This window comes from Garra rufa, chromosome 25, assembly GCF_049309525.1.
Source record: "Garra rufa chromosome 25, GarRuf1.0, whole genome shotgun sequence".
Classification (NCBI taxonomy): Eukaryota; Metazoa; Chordata; class Actinopteri; order Cypriniformes; family Cyprinidae; genus Garra; species Garra rufa.
Genome location: NC_133385.1, coordinates 20734485 through 20758187, shown reverse-complemented (window position 1 = coordinate 20758187; position 23703 = coordinate 20734485). Strand labels below are relative to the sequence as shown.

Here is a 23703-nt window from a genome sequence, read left to right as displayed (position 1 = left end):
ACCAAACAAAACTTAAACTGTGTAAAAAAAAAAAAAGTTATCAGTAATGTACCTTTCTAAAGAGGCGCTGGCTGCCGCCACCAGCTGAGGTTGGGTAATAGATGTAGACATTGTGGTCCTCTGCGGAGACGGGCTTCTCAACGAAGGGTTTGTGAAATACTTCCCCGTTCACTTCCACATGGTCCTCGCTCTCCACCAGGTTACATTCTAATGCCGCAAAGTCAAAATGTCACTATCTTTCGCAATACAGAGAGTATTTATGTCCACACTATGAGGAACTTTAGGAAAATTTCATAAAAAAAAAACAGCAAATGGGTTTAAAAACTAAATTAAGGCTAGTATATGCATGATTTTGGAAATATATATATACAGTTGAGGTCAAAAGTTTACATAAATCTTGCAGAATTTGCAAAATGTTCATTATTTTACCAAAATAATAGGGATCATACAAAATGCATGTTATTTTTATTTAGTACTGACCTGAATAAGATAGTTCATATAAAAGACGTTTACATATAATCCACAAGAGAAAATAATAGTTGAATTTATAAAAATGACCCTATTCAAAAGTTTATATCACTTCCTATACTGTGTTGTTACCTAAATGATCCACAGTTTTTTTTTTTGTTCAGTGATAATTGTTCATGAGTCTCTTGTTTGTCCTGAACAGGAAAAATCATTCAAGTCCCACAAATTCTTTGGGTTTTTCAGCATTTTTGTGTATTTGAACCCTTTCCAACAATGACTATAATTTTGAAATCCATCTTGTCACACTGAGGACAACGGAGGGACTGCAACTATTACAGAAGGTTCAAATGCACACTTTCCTTCAGAAGGAAACAAAATGCATTAAAACCTTGGGATTGAAAACTTTTGAAGATCAGGGTAAATTTAACTTTTTATTTTGTCTTCTGGGAAACACACAAGTATCTTCTCTAGGGCAGTACTAAATAAAAAGGGCAGTACTAAATAAAAAAAATATGATACCTTCATTCTGTTCAAAAGTTTACACCCCTGGCTCTTTTTGTATTGTCGTCTTCTTTTTGGAAAGGGTTCAAATACACAAAAATGCTGAAAAACCGAAGAACAGCAGGCAGTTTAACTGTTTAGGACAAACAAGAGACTCATATACAACTATCACTAAACAAAATAAAACAGCTGTGAATCACTGGTAACAACGGTATTAAGAATCAAGCAAATGTAAACATTTTTCAGTCATTTTTATAAATTCAACTCTTATTTTCTCTTGTGGACTATATGTAAACGCTTTTATGTGAAATATCTTATTCAGGTCAGTACTAAATAAAAAATAACATGCATTTTGTATGATCCCTCTTACTTTGGTAAAATAATTAACATTTTGCAGATTCTGCAAGGTGTATGTAAACTTTTGACCTCAACTGTATGCCATTTTCTGATACAAATTGCAATTGTTATTTAAAGCTCATGGCTGAATAAACTTAATTCAAGGTAATAACCTTTACCTTCTGGTCTGTCGGGGTCCCGGGTCAACACTGCATAGCGTGGAAGGTCAATGCCCTCTTCCTTTAGAATCCTGTACACTTCCCTCCTAAAGCAGTGAGTATATAGTTATATGTCTCAGCCGACTCTTACAACAATATTTGCTTTCCATAACTATTTCAGAGAATGATTTACCACACCTGTCTTGAATGAAATACTGCATGTTGAGGTCGTTGATAAGGAGTGGGTTTCTTAGTTTGGCATAACTTACTGCTTTGTCAAGGGGAAATCCTTCAAGATAAGAAAAAAAAATTATATCCATTTGCATTAATTAACATCAAACTTTGGGGTTGCCAAACTTTGAAACATTTTTAAACATTTTAATATAATTTAAAACTGTTTTAAAGGCAGCACTGAAGAATTAGTTTACTACAATTTGGACCTTCAACTTGGACCTTTAACGCGCATTTGAAGTCCACTATATGGAGAAAAATCCTGAAATGTTTTCCTCAAAAACCTTAATTTCTTTTCGACTGAAGAAAGAAAGACCTGAACATCTTGCATGACATGAGGGTGAGTTAATTATCAGGACATTTTTCTTCTGGAAGTGAACTAATCTAACTAATTAGTGAACTAATCCTTTAATAATTCTGAGACACACAAGATTTCAAGATGATTGGGTGTGAAACTGTGTGATGGCAGGTACCTTTGGAATGGAAGGAAATGAGGCAGTCACACAACGGCCACTTCTCCACCGGTTCATTGAGTATAACCTCCTCTGGAAAAATGACCACGGTGATGTACTCAAACTTACAAAGCCTCTCCAGAATCTCAGTCATTGGTTTGGATTTCGATTTCTTCATCATAGAGCAGATCCCCACCACAATCTGTTGCTCTGACTAATAGAAGACGATATCTCATTAGCATCACTTATAAAACTCTCATCCATTGAGAAAAATGTTCTGTACCTGATCCTCATCCTCCTCCTCCCCGTAATGTCCTGAGATGTTCCTCATGTCATCCAGCTCTCTGCTTTCCCCACCCTCACTTCCAATCTGGAACCGGGGAAGTGCGCTGTTGCACATCCCCTGCCCACCTGACTTCGACATTTCTGTCGAGTCTCTGTCAAACAGCCAAATTCCCAGCACACCATCTCGTGCTGAAGCTCAATGGTGGAAACATTAGACAGACGACAATTGTAATCCAGTCAGATTAGGGTCCAGAAGTGACTTCAAAGCCAAGGCTGTCTTAGAAAATGACAGTGTATTTAATCCTTACAGATTTGGGGTGAGTTAATCCTGATTAATTTCTCTCACAAAATCCTTTCTTCTTCTTCTTACCTGCAAAAAAAAAAGTCAACACACAATATATAAGAAATTAATACTTAGTAAGTATGCATTAAAGGAATAGTTCACGCAAAAATTTTAATTCCGTCATTAATTACTCACCCTTATGTTGTTCCAAATCTTTGGGACACAAATTAAGATATTTTTTATTTTAACGATGTCCTTCCTACCTTTCTGGGCCTTGAACGCATCAGTTGTGTGCTGTCTATGCAGGGTCAGAGAGCTCAAGGATTTCATCAAAAATATTTTAATTTGTGTTCTGAAGATGAACGAAAGTCTTACAGATTTGGAACAACATGAGGGTAAATAATTAATAATAGATTTTCCATTTTTGGGTGAACTATTCCTTTAAATTGATCAAAAGTGACAGTGCAGACATTTATAAGATTTCAAATGCTGTCCTTAAACTTCCAATCCATCAGAGTGTTGTTTATATATAAATATTGTTTCTTGAGCAGCAAATTTGCATATTAGAATGATTTCTGAAGGATCATGATTCATGTGACACTGAAGACTGGAGTAATGATGCTGAAAAATCAGCTTTACCATCTCATGTTGGACCACAATTTCTCAGGACTTGAAGTGGGACACTCACATTAACTCCTTTGTTAAAGGTCCCATATTGTACACATTTCTGGAGGTTTATTTTAGTTGTTGATGTCCTTAAGAATATATATTTGCGGTATAAGTGCCAAAATCCATCTCAATATATTTTTACAGCTTCTTTTTTTGGAGCTCTGTCAAAAACAGGTCGATTTTGGCCCATCTAATTAATATTCATGAGCCTCTCTTCTGATTGGCCTGTTGTTTTCTGAGTGATGCACAGCCAGGCCAACTACAGTTAACTACGGTCATGTATGCTGTAAGCGAGCTCAGAGCAATAGAGAGAGCCTAGCCTGCTGATACTCAACAGGATACTTCAGAATGATCATTAATGTTTTTTCTTTTTCAAACACCGAATGCAGTAAGCTACATAACTGTTGCTTTAGTAAAGCCCCTTTCACAATGCGCGCTGATTCTGGAAAATTACGGGAACGAGCGCTGTGTGAACAAAAGCCAGAACCATAAAGGCAGTGTTGTAGTGATGATGCACGTTATCATGCGACTCTTCACGACGAAAAAATACATGCAAAGTGGAATGAAGCAGCGATCGGGCAGAGCCAGCTCCGCACTATCAGCGCTGAAGCACAGTTTGTTCAGGTTAGTTTAGGTTTAGTGAATCGTACGCGTTGCATTACATCTCACATCCAAACGTCACATGTCTTTATGGGTTGTGTGTAAAGCACGCACAGATTCCGGAAAACAACTGTGAATGAACCAAATTAAACAACTCCGGAACAAATCATGGGACACATTATCCGTGTATTAACCGGAATCGCTGTGTGAAAGAGGCTGAAGTTGACGTGCCACTGGTCTCTTATATTAACGTTGTTCTGAAGCCTGTGCAATGATGTAGTTTCCTGACATCCATGGACTGAACAGCGTTTTCTCGACTTGTTTTCGTGTTGTTGTTTCTCAACAATGGAATGGACACGATATTGTTTGGGTTTGACAAAAGGAGGGTGGGACAGTGGTTGGTGTTCGGGGTGGTGACTGAAGGCGGTGACTGAGTAGATCGGACGTCACATCTTTACGGAAGTCACAGCGGCTCGTGAAAATGAACAGCTACTTTAAGCAGGCTGTGTGCAGTTTACTGTGAATTGACTGCTTTGAAACTCATATGGTAGTTACATAGCCCCTAGACCTCAGTTATCATGAAAAAAGCCAGGAAATTTCGATTTTGACAATATGGGACCTTTAAAGCAACACTAAGTAACTTTTCCCTCAACGCTCCCTCTACAGGTTGGAGGCGGAATTGTCAACACTAAAGAGTTGTTTTTACCTTAAAATAATGTTTCCGAACTCGTGTCAGTGGTTCATCAACTCATAACAGGGTGAAACGGCACTTTCGTATTCGCTTTGTGACCCTCTATCGGCCATAACAGCACTATTTAAGTTTGGGTCGTCGAGTAGCGGTTTTGTAGTTCAAATGCGACTTGCTTTACGGCAGGCTTCACAAAAGGTTTTCATACTTTTATAAAGTCATACAACATACTCTACCTTGTCACTGGACATCGTTATTTCCAAAGCCGGTCCTGGATAGCCTCCAAACAAATAACGTGCATGTGACGCGACGGTAGGCTAAATTATTTACGACAGCGGTAATGGACAATTCCGCTTCCAACCTGTAGAGGGAGCGTTGAGGGAAAAGTTACTTAGTGTTGCTTTAAAAAGGCCCAGCAGAGACTGTACTTCCTTCACGAACTAAGGAAGTTCAACCTGCCACAGGAGTTGTTGAAACAGTTCAACTCCGCCATCAATTGAATCCGTCCTCTGCATTTCATTAACTGTCTGGTTCAGCTCAGCTACCAAATCTGACCTCAGAGACTATGTTGGATAGTCCGGACTGCTGAGCGATTCACTGCTACAACCCTCCCTACTGTCCAAGAACTGTACATATCCAGAGTGATAAAAAGGGCTGTCAAAATCACTCTAGACCCCCCACATCTAGCGCACTCCCTCTTTGAACTGTTACCATACGGTCAACACTACAGAGCACTGAGCACCAGAACGGCCAGGCAATTTGTATATTGTTATTCCCTATTTACTTGTTCTATTTTTATACTTTTATTATCTGTTTTGTCCCGTCACTGTCATTCTGTTGCAATGTAGAAGCTTTTGTCACAAGAACAAATTCCTCGTATGTGTAAACATATCTGGCTCATTCTGATTCTAATTCTGACCAGGGATGGAAATTAGCACCCGGGTAAACTCGCTTCACCCACCAGCCACCGTGGCGGGTAAATAAAAATAACATACTTCAACCGGACGGCGTGAGGCGGTAATGCACCTTAACGTTGGTTGCGAACTGCCGCTAAAATACACGAAGAAGAAGAAGACGGCGGAGGCGGACACTTTTAGCGGAGGCACACCTTAAAAAAAAATGTGGCGATACATCACAGGCGTTAAAAGGTCTGTTAAAATATCTTTACAATCTGCTTTTGAAGAAATATATTGTATTTCGTGCTACAGCGCACATTCTGTCAGATGCAATTCATGGCGCGTCTTAATATACTGTACAACGCGGCATTCATTCACATCAGATGATAACTCGGCGGCAGAGTTCCACTCACACAGGGGCGTAATTTCCACTGGGGACATGCTTTTCAAAATCCCGTTGGTGTCCACCCAAATGTTTTGTTAAGTAATCTCTTGTATTTTAGAATGCACGCTCTACGCCGCCGAGAGTTTCGCGCTATAGTAAAAACGAAACCAAAAGTAAAACGCGCACGCGCATTCAAAAGCAACTTTAATACCCTGCGTTTAGAGAGCGACTCCCCAATGCGCGCAAATTAGGCTACATAAAATATCTAGGCTGTTATAGTATGTGGGCTATAAGTTGTGTAGTTGTGAAGATAGCTCTGTATCATGATAGAAAAGTTCGGTGAAAATGTCAGTATTTTATTGAGACTTGAGATTAAATAAACTGCTCAAGTATAGTAGATCTTGTAGTATTAATTTTCACATGCAGCTACACATTGTCGGTTAAAAACATAAAGTGGCTGGTAGATTTTGAAATCTACCAGCCACACTGGCCGGTGGACAAAAAAGTTCATTTCCATCCCTGATTCTGACCAGAATAAATTACATTTTAAAATATAAAATAGAAAAGTATAAATAGAACAATTATTTTAAATTGTAATACATTTAAGTACAGTTTTTACAGCATTTTTGATAAAATAAATGCAGCTTTGGCGAGAATAAGAGACTTCATTATTATTATATATTTTTTTAAACTGCACTGACCCCAAACATTTGAAGAGTAGTATAAATAATGTAAACAGTGTAAATAGTGTCATGTATTCCTGATAATTTACTTGTGTTTTTTTCTTCAGTCGGATTTTTGAGGAAAACATAATCCCCCGGTTTCACAGACAAGGCTTAAAGGAAACGTATGTAGGATTGTGGCCAAAACTGGTACTGCAATCACTTTCAAAATACTGTAGAACGGTGTATCCCCTCCCAATCCCCCCTGACTCCAGGTTGCCAGCTAAGCTGCAGGATCCAGCAGGAACATAGGCTGCTACAAGGAGCTTCTAATGGCAAGTGACGAGTCCTACACAGTATTTTTTTTTCTTCTGTTAATTATGTTTATGCTTCACGATAGATGTTTTGCGAAGTAATTATGTATCGCAAAAATTTACTGATGGCAATTAGCCAAATATTTCGTAAAGATGTACTGTAATACCACTTTTCAGTCGGAACATAGATTGTTTTCATACCCTGCTAGTGGTGCGATATAACGCTTTTTATGAACGCATTTAGCACGGGCGACCGTGGAAAATCCACTGTTTACGGAAGCAAAGTTAGCCAAACATATGAATCTTAGTTACCTGTCCAGGAGAGAATTAGCAACATTGGCGTCTGTCTTCAAATTCTTCTCCGTTTTCAGCTGTCTCCATCTTTCAAAGGCATCTCCTATACAAATCCTTGTTTTATTTCGGACTTTGTCACAACGTATTTCAGATTCATAACGAGGTCTTTTAGGTTTCGTAACGTCATACATGTTTTATCCGACACGTTCTTAGCTGCAGCTGTAACTAGAGCAGAGCTGGCAACCCGGATGACAAAACTCTACTGACTTCGTGATTGGTAGATAGCTGGAGGGTGGATCCTCAGACCAAAACACAAAATGACAACAATAACATCAGTCGTGGGCTGCAACTGTCACTTTTAAATGACAATATCCTGGCCGGACCACTGTTGTCAGTGATATAAGTATTTGAAATGAACATGATTTCTTAATGTCTAGTGACAGGTCAGGGCCATTTTATGATTAACTGAAATAAATTTCTTACATACAGTTCCTTTAAGCCTAGTCCTAGACTAAAATGTAAGTCTGAGCTGTTTCAACTGAAACAAAATTGCACTGATTGATCTTAAAATATATCAGTGCCTTTGTTTTGTCTCAAGATGCACACCAGTAATGTTTTTTTCTAAGTATGTTTATAAAAATTACTTAAATGTCCTAATTGAACTATGGCCTAATCCTGGCTTAGTCTAAGCCCTGTCTGCGAAACCGGGCCTATAGGATTTTTCTCCATATAGTGGACTTCAATAGGCATAAACAGGTTGAAAGTCCAAATTGCAGTTTTAATGTAGCTTCAAAGGGTTTCTACACGATCACAGCTGAGAAGTAAGGGTCTTATCTAGCAAAACAACCGGCCATTTTCTGGAAAAAAAAAAAAAGTATATACTTTAACCACAAATGCTCATCTTGCACTAACCGAACTACTACATAACGTAATCACCTTGGAAAGGCCAGAAGTACCAACCCAGCGTTTACAAAACGAACGTGCAAATAAAGTTAAACACCCTTTACAAAAAAAAGGTAAAACAACGTTTGATGATTTATAAGTACATAGATGAAGAACTAACCAGACGTGACAATACCAACATGATTACATAATGCATAATCGCAGAACTAGTGCAAGACAAACATTTGTGGTTAAAAAGTATATACACATTTAATTTTTTTTAGAAAATGACCAATCGTTTCACTAGATAAGACTCTTATTCCTCGGCTGGGATTGTGTAGAGCCCTTTGAAGCTGTATTGAAACCTTCAACCCATTGATCAATTTGAACCTTCAACCCATTGATCCTCACTGAAGTCCACAATATGGAGAAAAACCCTCAAATTTTTCTCCTTAAAAACCTTAATTACACATGAACATCTTGGATGACATAGTTTACATCTGCAAGTGAACTACTTCTTTAACAAAGTTATTTTTACATACAGTCAAGCCAAAAGATAAGACGATGTACAAGAGGCATCATTGTGGAAAAAAATATTTCTCAGCTTTTATTTACATTTGAACAAAAAGTGGCGTGTCCAAAATTATTCATACCCTTCTCAATAATCAATAGAAAAGACTTCATTGGCTATTACAGCAATCAAACGCTTCCTATAATTGCTGACCAGCTTTTTGCATGCCTCCACTGGCATTTTTGCCCATTCATCTTTAGCAATGAGCTCCAACTCTTTCAGGTTTCAAGGGTCTCCTTGCTATCACCCTGATCTTTAGCTCCCTCCACAGATTCTCAATTGGATTTAAGTCAGGACTCTGGCTGGGCCACTGCAAAACGTTAATGTTTTTGTCTGCTAACCATTTCTTCACCACTTTTGCTGTGTGTTTTGTTGTGCTGAAATGTCCACTGGTGCCCAAGGCCAAGTTTCTCTGCAGACTGCCTGATGTTGTTGTTGAGAATTTTGATTAATATTGCTCCTTTTTCATGGTGCCGTTTACTGTGATTAGGTTCCCTGGTCCACCGGCTGAAAAACAGCCCCAAAACATTAGGTTCCCACCACCATGTTTGACAGTGGGGATGGTGTTCTTAGGGTTGAAGGCTTCTCCTTTTTTACGCCAAATGAAGGCTACATCATTGTGGCCAAACAATTTAATTTTTGTTTCGTCTGACCATAAAACCAGAAGTCTTCTTCTTTGTCCAGATGAGCATTTGCAAAGGCCAATCAGGCTTTTGTGTGCCTTATCTGGAGAAGCGGTGTCCTTCTTGGTCTGCGTCCATGGAACCCAGTGGTGTGCAGTGTCCATTGGACTGTCTGCCTTGAGATGTTGCCACCAGCAGAGCCCAGATTCATCAGGATGGCCTTGGTGGTGATCCTTGGATTCTTTTTTACCTCTCTCACTATCCTCCTGGCCAGCACAGGTGTCACTTTTGGCTTCCGACCACGTCCTCTGAGGTTTTTCACAGTGCAGAACTTCTTGTATTTTTTTATAATACTTTGCACTGTAGCCACTGGAACTTCAAAACATTTAGATATGGTCTTATAGCCCTTTCCTGACTTGTAAGCAGCCACAATGCGCAGCCACAGGTCCTCAGTGAGCTCCTTTGTCTTAGCCATGACTGTCCACAAACCAACAGCAGAGGGCTTCTGTTTTTCACATGTTGAGTTGATTAAAACAGCTGTTACCAATGAATCAGGGTAATTAGGATGCTTTATGCTGCCTTCATGTGATATGGGAAAGATGATGCTTTCCACTTGTGAAGTGGAAATTACCAGTGTGTCGTGTTCAGGTGCTTTTGTTGTCGTAGTGAAGAGAAACATGGCGAACTCGCAATTTGTCCTCACATGCTACTTTGGTAAAACAGACCGAATAAAATAACATGAGAAAATTGCCTCCTTCAGAACACTGTACCGCACAGCACCCTACTGGAGGCGAGCCACGACAAGCTAGCATCTTCTCTTAACGGTATTTTTAAAGACAACACTACGTTTAAATAGCAACGTTATTAAAATCCTTTATGCCCCAGCATTATGGGGGCAACAAACTAACCAACTAAACAGCAGAGAACTTTTAACATCATGCAATGCTTATCATTCAGTATAGTTTCGTTGCTGTCCGCCATGTTGAAAGGTCAAAGTTTATCCCATCTCGGCAACTCGGGTATCATAAAAAATTTCGAGCTTTCCAGTGGAAATTACAACGTGAGTGGGTGTTCATGTGCAATTTAGATGTCGGATTTTGGTATTTACCATAATTACGATAGCACATGAAGGCAGCATTAGAACAGCTTGGACTATTTGGAATGGTATAGAACTTTGGATTTTCTCATAGACTGTGACAGTTTGCAAAGGGTATGAATAATTTTGGACATGCCACTTTTTGTTCAAATGTAAATAAAGGCTGAGAAATATTTTTTTTCACAATGATGCCTCTTGTACATCGTCTTATTATCTTTTGGGAGAAGCCTGTGTCATTTTTGGTCAAAAAACAACAAAAACTTGCTGGTTGAATAAAAGTAACTTTAAGTCAGAATTTGCCAGGGGTATGAATAATTTCGGGCTTGACTGTATATAACCTTATTCTAAAGAGTTACCACATTTTAGCACATTACCACATTTTATGGACCGCATTCATTTTGCTTATAACACTAATAAAAATTCTACAACATCTAAACAAGTCGTACAGTTACACTCACAGCATATAGTTTCCAAAGTAATGTCATGTCTTCCAATATGCTGACTGCTAGGGAAAGCATGCAGTGTTGAATATATATGCTGCCTCGCATCACATTTCCATACCCATGCTGATACAGGTCATGCTAGCTATCCCTCTAAACAAACACTGCACTGTTGCTTAATCCAAACTATCCCAGTGCTACTTTTTACACAATGTATGAACGCCCATCAAGCCATCCAGATATGGAATCAACGTGTTCATCCGATATGTTTCGCGGTTTGTAGGAATACTACAAACCACAAATAGCAAATAGTTAGCATGTGATCAAGGCCCTAATAATAGCCACGGGCCTCTGGCAGAGGTGAATCTGGGGGATGGGTGAGACTTGGATCAAATGCTAAGGTCTACGGCTTCCAGAGATAACTCATCACGCCGTGGATGTGTTGACAGGGAACATTAAGTTGAGAGGAAGCCGTCTACAACGACCCAGGGTCAGAAAAAACACACACAGAGATAAACAAACTCATAAATAAATGCTACTATCACTTACAGTCCAATATCCTTGCAAGATAATAAGTCTTTTGGCTTTTTGTACATCTTAACGCACATTAAGGGCCTCTCCTGTGTTGTGCAATCTTGATTTTGTGTTAAGCAAACATGTCAAAGTATGTAATATTCAGCATGCACTTTGTAAATGTCTTTTGTGTTTATTCATTTGTCCACCTTAAGTGGACAGATCTCATTACGTTTATGTCTATACAGCCTTGTTAAAGGTACACTTTGCAAAGAACACTTGTAAACACGCCCTTATCTGCTATTGGTCAAAAAAAGAAGATAGCTCCGCCCTAAACTCATGCCATTGGTTGAGCCGACATTGAGAGACTTGAGTTTTGGAGGCATTTAATTACTTTCAATTTCAGACCTGAATGCATTTCTTTATTCTGTGAGATTTTGATTTTTTTTTTCTTTCTTCTGTGGACAAGCTGTTTTTGTCCATATAATGAAAGGCAATGACGTCTAGAGATCTGTTTGGAGCCCATTAACTTTCATTGTATGGAAAAAGTCAAATAGGTTTGGAACAACAGGACCATGACGACTAAACGGTGACAAACTTGTTTCTGTTTCCAAATCAGAGCAATTGAGTGCCAATTTCCAGCTTACATCATAGGAAACAAATCATAGTCCAGTACATATCAGCAACATGCCAACATGATCCTGTGCTGATGAATCTCACAGTCCAACAGCTACCAACTGAGAGAAAGTCAGCGACCTTTGAGATCATATCCTGTTGAGTGCTTTGATTGTTAGAATTGACACTATTTAACTGGTTACTTCTGTCATAAATGATTATCATTAAGATAAAGAGGCAGCACTGCAACAAGCTTGCAATGGTATATTAATGATTGAACGTGACCATATGATTTATTGAGATAATATAACCAAGTTATTATACATATATTTAAAGTTGTCAATGTTTTGGTTTGCATTTGTTTTTGTTGACAAAAATATGGCAAATGGCAAAGATTTTAGCAAAAAAAGAAGAAGAATACAATATTAATAATAAAAAATTAGAATTTGCAACATTTTGAAAAACTAAGTTAAGAAATAAAAAACGATAAATGCTTTTTAACATTTTTTTGTTAACAATATGATAAAAGTCAAAGATTTTAGCAAATGAAACCAAATTTACAATATTAAAATATATATTTTTTTATTCTAGAAAAAAATATTTATAAATTTAAAGTTATGAATGTTTTAATTTGCATTTTTGTTGACAAAAATATACCAAATGTCAAATATTTTAGTAAAAAATATATAATAATAATCTGCTAAACTTGTAAAAAACTAAGTTACTAAAATGAATGAAAAATGTTTTTTTTTTTTGTTAACAATATGATAAGGCCAAAGATTTAGCAAATGGAACCAAATTTACAATATAAAAAAAAAATATATATATATATATATATATATATAATTTTTTTCTCTAGAAAAAAATATTTTTATATTTAAAGTTATGTTTTGGTTTGCATTTTTATTTTTGTTGACAAAAATATGCCAAATGTCAAATATTTTAGCAAAATATATATAATAATAATAATAATAATAAAACATTAATAATTTACAAATTAAAAAAAAAAACTAAGTTACTAAATGAAAAATGTTTTTTTTTTTTTGTTAACAATATGATAAAAGCCAAATATTTTAAATAAAAATTTATATATATAACCAAGTTATTGAGAGAAAAAAATATATATATTTATAGTTATGAATGTTTTGGTTTGCATTTTTGTTTTTGATGACAAAAATATGCAAAATGTTAAAGATTTTAGCAAAAAAAAAAAAAAAAAAATAATAATAATAATAATAATAATAATAATAATAATAATATGTAACATTTGAAAAACTAAGTTAAATAAAAAATTATAAATATTATTTTTTTATGTTAATAATATAATAAAAGCCATAAATTTTAGCAAAGGAACCAAATTCTACTATATATATATATATATAAAAATTTAAAATTTATTTATAAAAATTATAAATGCTTCTTTTTTAACAATAATACAGAAAATGCCAAAGATTTTAGCAACAAAACATCTTTGAATCTTTTTGGTGTGCATTATTGTTTTTATTTTACATATATATAATTGCACTATAATTAATAATGTGCACAGCAATAAAATTGAGACACAGTCAACAGAGCTTGCAGTTGCAAAATATGAAGAGTACTCAGTTGCCTAACTGGTCCAAAATGGTACATAATTAACTAGAAAGTTACTCATTACCAGTCTATAATAATAATAAAAAAATAATAATAATAATTGCTATACTATTATACAGCTAAAATTTATATATATATATATATATATATATATATATATATATATATATATATATAAAATTAAACATGTTGAAGGTAGAATCAAAACAAAAAAAATCTTTGGGGGGGGGGCTGTCCACTGAAAAGAATAAAGTTTGTTCATCATTTACCTACACTCAGGCAAATTCACTAAGACTTACTGTCTTCCATGGAGAAGTTAATAGAGTTATGTTTAATATACTACAAAAGAAAGCAAAAGGAAAAAGTAAGCAATCCTCCCTCTCTCTCTCTCTCTTGGTTAAAATGTCCCTTTAAGTGCTTCTTTGGCCCTCAGCTTGAATTAAGAGACTTTTAAACATGTTAGGACACTTTACAGTTTCACAAGTATGCAATTGGCACATACCAACCTCACAAATTAACCATAATGAGCAAATATGTCATACAAGTAAAGCATGTTCCACAGAGAGTGTGTCAGAGTCAGGTCTGCAGCTGTCAGACTGATGGCTGCATTTTAACACCGCCTTAAAAGTAGTCACAAGAGGCCAAGACACACAGCCCAAATGCCATGCTGCTGGATGATGAACCAGCTGGAAGAAGTCAAGCAGGAATTACGTGCACTGCACCTCATAACTAACAACTCAAATACATCTTTTTCAATTTAATAAAACACAATGACGACTAAAACGCTAACTAATAAGACAAACTTGTGCTACAAACAGAAAGTAAGTGATTACGTTGCGCAAAACCTTTTATGAATACATCCTCCTCTCATCGCATCATCAGGCGATTCAGCTGACAAGTCAAACAAATCATCACTCAACCGACCTTATTTAAACTCACGAAGCGAACTAACTCTACAAACACAAACTTTACAAAGCGATAATGATAGACAGAAATAGCTAAGACATGTCACGGTCCATACTGCAGGGTACTCACTTGTTGAAAGAGGAACTCGCTCTCGGACAGCGTTTGACTTCCTCATCTGCTGTCAGTGTGAAACTGGAGCTCCGCGTGAACTTACCTTCAGAAAACATTTGACAAGCGCTGTCTTTCGTGCTCTATGATACAGAAACTACACAGAGATGACTGCCATCTACAGGACGGGCGAACACAGGACGTCTGACTCTTTTTTTGGTGAAATGCAATGCAATGATTTTGCTGTAGATGTTACTTATATGGCCAAAAAGAAAGATGAAATTCTGAGCTTATCAGTGAGATTTTTTTTTTTCACATTCATTGTAAATTCATAATAAGACACCAGTTGTTGTCACTCTTTATCTTGTTATATTTACAGTTGAAGTCAAATGTTTACGTACACCTTGCAGAATCTGTAAAATGTTCATTATTTTACCAAAATAAGAGGGATCATACAAAATGCATGTAATTTTTTATTTAGTACTGACCTGAATAAGATATTTCATATAAAAGATGTTTACATATAGTCCACAAGTGAATATAATAGTTGAATTTATAAAAACGACCCTGTTCAAAAGTTTACATACCCTTGATTCTTGATACTGTGTTGTTGAATGACTGTGTTGCTGTTCTTCAGAAACATCTTTCAGGTGCCACAAATTTTTTGGTTATTCAGCATTTTTGTGAACCCTTTCCAACAACGACTGTATGATTTTGATTTTGAGATCCATCTTTTCACACTGAGGACAACTGAGAGACTCATATGCAACTATTACAGAAGGTTCAAATGCTAAGTGATGCTTCAGAAAGAAACACGATGCACGATGGGGTGAAAACTTTTGAACATTTTTGCCTAAATATAGTATTTTTTTCATTTATTGCTGTTCTTCAGAAACTACAGAAGATACTGCGAATATTGTATGTTTGGCCACTGACAAAGAAATCAGTCTATAAATTTAATGGTAGGTTTTTTTAGTGAGAGACAGAATAACAAAAAAAAAAAAGTTTAAAGTTATAAAATTAATTTGCATTTTAATGAGTGAATTAAGTATTTGATCCACTATCAATCAGCAAGATTTCTGGTTCCCAGGTGTCTTTTATACAGGTAACATGCTGAGATTAGGAGCACTCTCTTAAAGGGAGTAGTCCTAATCTCAGCTTGTTATCTGTATAAAAGACACCTGTTCACAGAAGCAATCAGTCAATCAGATTCCAAACTCTCCACCATGACCAAGACCAAAGAGCTGTCCAAGGATGTCAGGGACAAGATTGTAGACCTACACAAGGCTGGAATGGGCTACAAGACTATCGCCAAGCAGCTTGGTGAGAATATGATACCAGTTAATAATAACAACTGTCAATCTCCCTTGGTCTGGGGCTCCATGCAAGATCTCACCTCGTGGAGTTTCAATGATCATGAGAGCGGTGAGGAATCAGCCCAGAACAAACGGGAGGATCTTCACCAAGATAGTACCCAAGAAAACAATTGGTAACACACTACGCCGTGAAGGACTGAAATCCTGCAGTGAACGCAAAGTCCCCCTGCTCAAGAAAGCACATGCCCGTCTGAAAATTTGCCAACGAACACCTGAATGATTCAGAGGAGAACTGGGTGAACGTGTTGTGGTCAGATGAGAACAAAATCAAGCTCTTTGGCATCAACTCAACATACCGTGTTTAGAGGAGGAGGAATGCTACCTATGACCCCAAGAACACCATCTCCACCGTCAAACATTATGCTTCGGGGGGTGTTTTTCTGCTAAGGGGACAGGACAACTGCATCACATCAAATGGACGATGGACGGGGCCATGTAACGTCAAATCTTGGGTGAGAACCTCCTTCCCTCAGCCAGGGCATTGAAAATGGGTTGTGGATAGGTAATCCAGCATGACTGTGACCCAAAATACATGGCCAAGGCAACAAAGGAGTGGCTCAAGAAGAAGCACATTAAGGTCCTGAGTAGGGATGCACCGAATCCAGGATTCGGATTCGGATTCGGCCGAATCCTGGGCTTTTTGACGGGGTTCGGTTTCGGCCGAACCTTAGATTTATTTTCCACCGAAACCGAACCCTAGACTTGCACTACGACGTCACACGGCCGTTGATTACGTGAAGGTGTTTAGGCTACATAGGACCCGTTCGAATGTAGTAGGCTGTAAGAATCTGAAAATGGAACTCGTAAGCAAAAAAAGTTTTGTTTGGCAGTACTTTCAACCAAAAGAAGGCGATTCAAGTCGAGCTTTATGTTCAATTTGCAATGCCAATTTGTCTCGTGGTGGCAAGGACCCTAAGCAGTACACAACATATCGCCGATGTTAAAACATGTCGCGCCTAAAAACGCGTGGAAAACGCTAGGTGCTCCGCTTTCTTCCTTGTCAACAAAGCGCTCGGGCGCTTGCGCTCCGGAAGCGTCTGCCGTTTCTAAGCAACCATCAGCTGCGCTCTAGCTCCAAGCTGCGGAGCGCTTGCTGCATTCTGAAAAGTTGAGATGTTTTTATCTCGATGCGGCGCGGACGCGCCTGGAAAAAACGAGCGCGTCACACCGCGTGCGGGTCGCGACCGTGTCGCTTCCATTATGCGCGCACAAGCCGCGCGTCTACATTTAAAATAACGAATTTGAGCGCGCAAAAGACGCTACATGTGAACGGCCCCTAAAACATCCAAAAGAATACGAGTTTTGCATGAAGGAATCTACAGACAGCAGCCAAAATGCAGCAACTTCAGGTACGGCAGCTGGGCAGTCACAGCTAAAAACGTGTAATTAAGGATGCGCGTAGGATTCGGTATTCGGTTTCGGATTCGGCCGAATCTTAAACAGTGGATTCGGTATTCGGCCGAACCCCAAAAATCTGGATTCGGTGCATCCCTAATCCTGAGGGGTGTTCCATAAAACAAATTTACCAAATAAGCCAGGCTTATTTTAGTTAGTCTTACTTATTGTCATTTGATTTGGGTCAAAATAAGTCAGACTAAACTTGTTTTATGGAACACCCCCCTGGAGTGGCCTAGCCAGTCTTCAGACCTTAATCCCGTAGAAAATCTGTGGAGGAAGCTGAAGGTTTGAGCTGTCAAATGTCAGCCTCGAAACCTTAATGACTTGAAGAGGATCTGCAAAGAGAAGTGGGACAAAATCCCTCCTGAGATGTGTGCAAACCTGGTGGCCAACTGACCTTCGTCTGACCTCAGTGATTGCCAACAAGGGTTTTGCTAAGTCATGTTTTGCGAAGGGGTCAAATTTTACTCTTAACTTTTTAAAATGTGTTTTTCAGGATTTTTTGTTGTTATTCTGTCTCTCACTGTTCAAATTAACCTACCATTAAAATTATAGACTGATCATTTCTTTGTCAATGAGCAAATGTGCAAAATCAGCAGGGGATACATATTTTTTGTCCTCACTGTATTGTATTTTCTTATGGAAATTACAGTTACACAGTGCATGATGAATTGGCCGTACACAAAAAGTATTAGGTTTCATTCTATTCCTAGTTTGTATTTTGTAAACTGATAAGAGTTTTTTTGTATATCTGATATGAATCTTATAAATATAGTCAATCCAAAGCAGTTGTTTTGGGTTAAGTTCAAAGACAGCAATGAGTTAGCTCAATTTAGTTGACATTTAATATGAACATGTTCAGCTACTGTGTATGCTGGTACATGTGAGGTACTGGAATATAATATTACAGTGTTCAAATTAATATAGAAAACACTTAAGTCATTTGACTTGCGATTATGTAATGATGCCCAGACCGACAGAGAGCAGCGCTGGCTCCACTGAGGTGCCTGATGTCTCCCCAGAGTCCAGTGATTGTAAAAGGGTACAGCCTCTGATGTCAAAAACGTCTATGATGGAAAAATATGAAAATAAAATGGTCATTGAAATATGGATGGAAACGCAAGTCTTTGAAATGCTTTTAAAAACAGATTTTGTTCCAAAATTATATTAGCAGGTAATCAAGTCTAGTAATTATGCACGAAATGCACCAAAAAAAAAAAAAAAACAGTATTTACAGTATAAAAAAAAATTAAATAAAAATCAACTAATTGTTACATTTCAATTTAATGAGAAAGTATATGTCTCTCTATATCAATAATTAATATTTTACTTGCTTTATAATACGAGAATCAAAATGTATGCAAATATAATAGTATGCTATAAAAAATATGTATAATATATATTATTGTTTAAAATTTAAACATTGGAACTATATGACTCTATACATCATTGATGATTATTTTAATAGCTAAAAAGTACAGTATGCAAATTACCGTGCAATTCATTTCATTCATTTATATTAATGCATACGTTTAAAAAACAATCTCTCTGTAACCCGTCAGTTGGTCAGTGAGTGCTTATATACAGCAGTAGGGGTCCGTGGCTGTGACATCTCCATAATGCCTCCATTCATTTAAATGAAGCCCAGTAAAAAAGACTGCTTTGCCTCCTCAACGGACGCCGAAAAGCTGTGTCAATACCCTGTTGAGCAGGCCAAATGGGAAGTGAGTCAAAGCAAGCTTGTTCAAATCCAGGCCCTGCGTCATATTGGGTGGGTGATGAGAGTTTGGGTTCGAGACCTGCACTGGGGTCAAAGAGGACAATCAGTTAGCCTATGTGTGACTCACTATAGCACGTACAACCCAGTGCAAATCACCAAATGTTATTCGCTTTAATACAAAATATAGAGAAAAAAATCAGTGTTGGAACATGCACGTTTGTTTCCAATCAACACACATAATAATGAATCATTTTAAATACAATCTCTCTTTTTTAGCTTCAGATGACTAAGAATCCACCATTACATGGTCTCTAAACATTTCATAGGCAGAAAGGCCAAATTAAGACATGAAGTAGACATCAAGTATATTTTTGTACACTATGAATCATGTTTCCGTTTGTCTGCCAGAAGCTAAATATGAAAATAGGCCGGCTTAAAACATTGACAATAGGACTGACCAAAGATGAAGAATTAATCATAAAGAAATCAGACAAAGTATATGTATGTGCATTTATGTATGTATATGATTTCATGCATTTAGTAAAAATACATTACTATATTTAAAATGAACTACATGTATCATGTTATAAAATCATAGCAGATGTATTGAGGTTCTGAGCCATGTTTCAGTAAATTGTAAGCATAAGCCACTAAAAATGTTCCTATCCCATGACGACCCTCATCCCAGGCCCAGAAATGAAGCATCAGCAGTCCTTGACTGGCTTGAAATTTGTCACCTCAAAGAAAACGCTACTGTTTTCCATTGCATCCACATGCTGGTTTGAAAAATAAGCAATCCAGCATGTTCACTCTGATGAATATGTCTTTCTTGTTTTTATTTTAGAGAGGAACTTGAGCAAACATTGCCGATGTAAATGATGCTGCTCTGAACAATGAAATACTGTGACCGTTTGAATGACATATCTTTTAGCTTTAAAGGTCAGTTTGTCTTCAAGTTATGTTCTGAGACACGCTGAATCAGAATCTTGAGGAATTCTTTAATCTTTATTAATGCCTTTAATTACTGTCACTTTTAATCAATGTAATGTGTCCTTGCTGAATAAAATTAATAATTTTCCATATTTTTGAATAATCACAATTTCAACAAAAATACTAATATTTCACAATATTACAGTTTTTTTTTTTTAATCACATAAGCCTCAGTTAAGTATGGAAGCCTGTTTCCGCCCCTAAATAAAAAAAGGTAATTGCGACATTTTATCTCACTGAGATAAACTTTTTCCATAATTCCGAGTTTACAACCCTCAATTCTGACTTTCTTCCTTTAGAAGTGTGAGTTATAAATTGTGAGAATTGTGATATAATCTCGCAAATCTGACTCTTTTTTTCAGAATTGCGTGATATAAACTCAAAAAAGTCAGAATTATTAGTTTATATCGCAATTCTGAGAAATAAAGTTTGAAACTAAGATATAAACTCATAATTCTGACTTTTTTCTTAGAATTTCGAGATATAAACTCGCAGTTCTGACATTTTTCTCAGAATTGTGAGATATAAACTCACAATTCTGAGAACATCAGTCTTTTTCCCCCTCAAAATTTATAATTTATAACTTGCAATTGTGAGTTTATCTCACAATTCTAAGAAAAAAAGTCAGAATTGCGAGATATAAACTCGCAACTGTGAGTTATAAAAATCTGACTTTTTTCTCAGAATTGCATGATATAAACTCGCAATTGTGACCTATAAAGTCAGAATTGTGAGATATAAACTCACAATTCTGACTTTTTTTCTCAGTTGCAAGTTTATATCTCACAATTGTGACTTTTCTCTTAGAATTGGAGATATATGCAATTGCATAATACTTGCAATTCTGAGAAATAAAGTCAGAATTGTGAGGTATAACTCATCGTGAGTTATAAAGTCACAATTGTGAATTATAAACTCGCAAATCTGACTTTTAATATAAACAATTCTGTTCACAATTCTGACTTTTTTTCTCAGTTGCGAGATTTAAACTCTTTATAACAAGCAATTGCAAGTTAAGTCAGAATTGCATGATATAAACTCGCAATTGTGAGTTATAAAGTCAGAATTGTGAGATATGAACTTTTTTAATTGTGTGATATAAACTTGCAATTGTGAGTTTTCAAAATATCGAGATATAAACTCACAATTCTGAGAACATCAATCTTTTCCCCCTCAAAATTGGACTTTATAACTCGCAATTGTGAGTTTATCTCACAATTCTGAGAAAAAAGTCAGAATTGCAAGCTATAAACCTGCAATTGCGACTTTTTGTCTCACAATTCTGACTTTTTTCCTCAGAATTGCATGATACAAACTCGCAATTTTAACTTTTTCCTAAGAATTTCGAGATATAAACTCGCAGTTCTGACTTTTTTCTCAGAATTGTGAGATACAAACTTACAATTCTGAGAACATCAGTCTTTTCCCCCTCAAACTTGGACTTTATAATATGCAATTGTGAGTTTATCTCACAATTCTGAGAAAAAAAGTCAGAATTGCGAGATATAAACTCGCAACTGCAAGTTATAAAAGTCAGAATTGAGAGATATAAACTCGCAAATCTGACTTTTTTCTCAGAATTGCATAATATAAACTCACAATTGTGAGTTATAAAGTCAGAATTGAGATATAAACTCACAAATCTGACTTTTTTCTCAGAATTGCAAGATATAAACTCGCAATTGTGACTTTTTTTCTCAGTTGCAAGTCTATATCTCATCAATTGTGACTATTCTCTCAGAATTGGAGATATATGCAATTGCATAATACTTGCAATTCTGAGAAATAAAGTTGTAATTCTGAGAAATAAAGTCAGAATTGTGAGATATAACTCATTGTGAGTTATAAAGTCAGAATTGTGAATTATAAACTCGCAAATCTGACTTTTAATATAAACAATTCTGTTCACAATTCTGACTTTTTTTCTCAGTTGCGAGATTTAAACTCTTTATAACAAGCAATTGCAAGTTAAGTCAGAATTGCATGATATAAACTCGCAATTGTGAGTTATAAAGTCAGAATTGTGAGATATGAACTTTTTTAATTGTGTGATATAAACTTGCAATTGTGAGTTTTCAAAATATCGAGATATAAACTCACAATTCTGAGAACATCAATCTTTTCCCCCTCAAAATTGGACTTTATAACTCGCAATTGTGAGTTTATCTCACAATTCTGAGAAAAAAGTCAGAATTGCAAGCTATAAACCTGCAATTGCGACTTTTTGTCTCACAATTCTGACTTTTTTCCTCAGAATTGCATGATACAAACTCGCAATTTTAACTTTTTCCTAAGAATTTCGAGATATAAACTCGCAGTTCTGACTTTTTTCTCAGAATTGTGAGATACAAACTTACAATTCTGAGAACATCAGTCTTTTCCCCCTCAAACTTGGACTTTATAATATGCAATTGTGAGTTTATCTCAATTCTGAGAAAAAAAGTCAGAATTGCGAGATATAAACTCGCAACTGCAAGTTATAAAAGTCAGAATTGAGAGATATAAACTCGCAAATCTGACTTTTTTTCTCAGAATTGCATAATATAAACCCACAATTGTGAGTTATAAAGTCAGAATTGAGATATAAACTCGCAAATCTGACTTTTTTCTCAGAATTGCATGATATAAACTCGGAATTGTGACTTTTTTTCTCAGTTGCAAGTCTATATCTCATCAATTGTGACTATTCTCTCAGAATTGGAGATATATGCAATTGCATAATACTTGCAATTCTGAGAAATAAAGTCAGAATTGTGAGATATAACTCATTGTGAGTTATAAAGTCAGAATTGTGAATTATAAACTCGCAAATCTGACTTTTAATATAAACAATTCTGTTCACAATTCTGACTTTTTTTCTCAGTTGCGAGATTTAAACTCTTTATAACAAACAATTGCAAGTCAAGTCAGAATTGCATGATATAAACTCACAATTGTGAGTTATAAAGTCAGAATTGTGAGATATGAACTTTTTTTAATTGTGTGATATAAACGGTAACACTTTATTTCGATGGTCCATCTGTTGACACTCTACTAGTTATCAGTATTCATTTAGTAGCATGTCAACAGTGCATCAGTTGACATTCAACAACATTGTTTCAACAGACAAGCAACATACATTCAACTAACTGCCTGTAGACTATAAAGTGCATGTTAATCTATAGATTTTACAAAAAGTGCATGTTGACTGTCAGTATGTCTTTTGCAACATGTTATTAACTAATAGTCAGCTAACTTTCTGTAGATTGTGTTACCATCCTCTAAATTGTTTATCAATTTATTAAAATTAATCTGTCAGTTGATAGTCTACAGTCATGTCAACATATGATCAACAGCATATTATATCATCCTTACTTAAGAGCCTCAAATGAATAATTACTTAACCATCTCATTTTTATCAAAATCACTAGTTTGTTATCTGTTGATAGTTAACTAAACATTAGTTGTGCATCTGTTGTGTGTCAACTAATATAAAGTTTACATTCAGCAGACTATTAGTAGGCATTCTCAACTAAGCATTTGTAGATATATTTTAGGACTATCCAATTAAAGTGAAAAACAGTTGATAGCAGTAGAAAGTCTATAAGCTATCAACAGAACACATACAAGCATGCATTAATTGTATGCAATATATTTGCAGTTTAAAATGA

General features: G+C 36.2%; 1 protein-coding gene across 3 annotated transcripts in view; it reads right to left on the bottom strand.

Annotated features, from left to right (window-relative positions):
- Nucleotides 1-14668, bottom strand: part of ppip5k1b (diphosphoinositol pentakisphosphate kinase 1b) — a 53012-nt gene extending 38344 nt beyond the window's left edge. For all 3 annotated transcript variants that reach the window (XM_073831371.1, XM_073831372.1, XM_073831373.1), the window contains exons 1-6: nt 14591-14668; nt 2430-2801; nt 2168-2360; nt 1662-1752; nt 1485-1570; nt 53-207 (exon numbers count right to left, since the gene is read on the bottom strand). In XM_073831371.1, the coding sequence (XP_073687472.1) occupies nt 53-207; nt 1485-1570; nt 1662-1752; nt 2168-2360; nt 2430-2570 (666 nt within the window). In that variant the 5' untranslated portion in view covers nt 2571-2801; nt 14591-14668. The remainder of the gene's footprint in view (nt 1-52; nt 208-1484; nt 1571-1661; nt 1753-2167; nt 2361-2429; nt 2802-14590) is intronic.
- Nucleotides 14669-23703: the final 9035 nt, after the last annotated feature.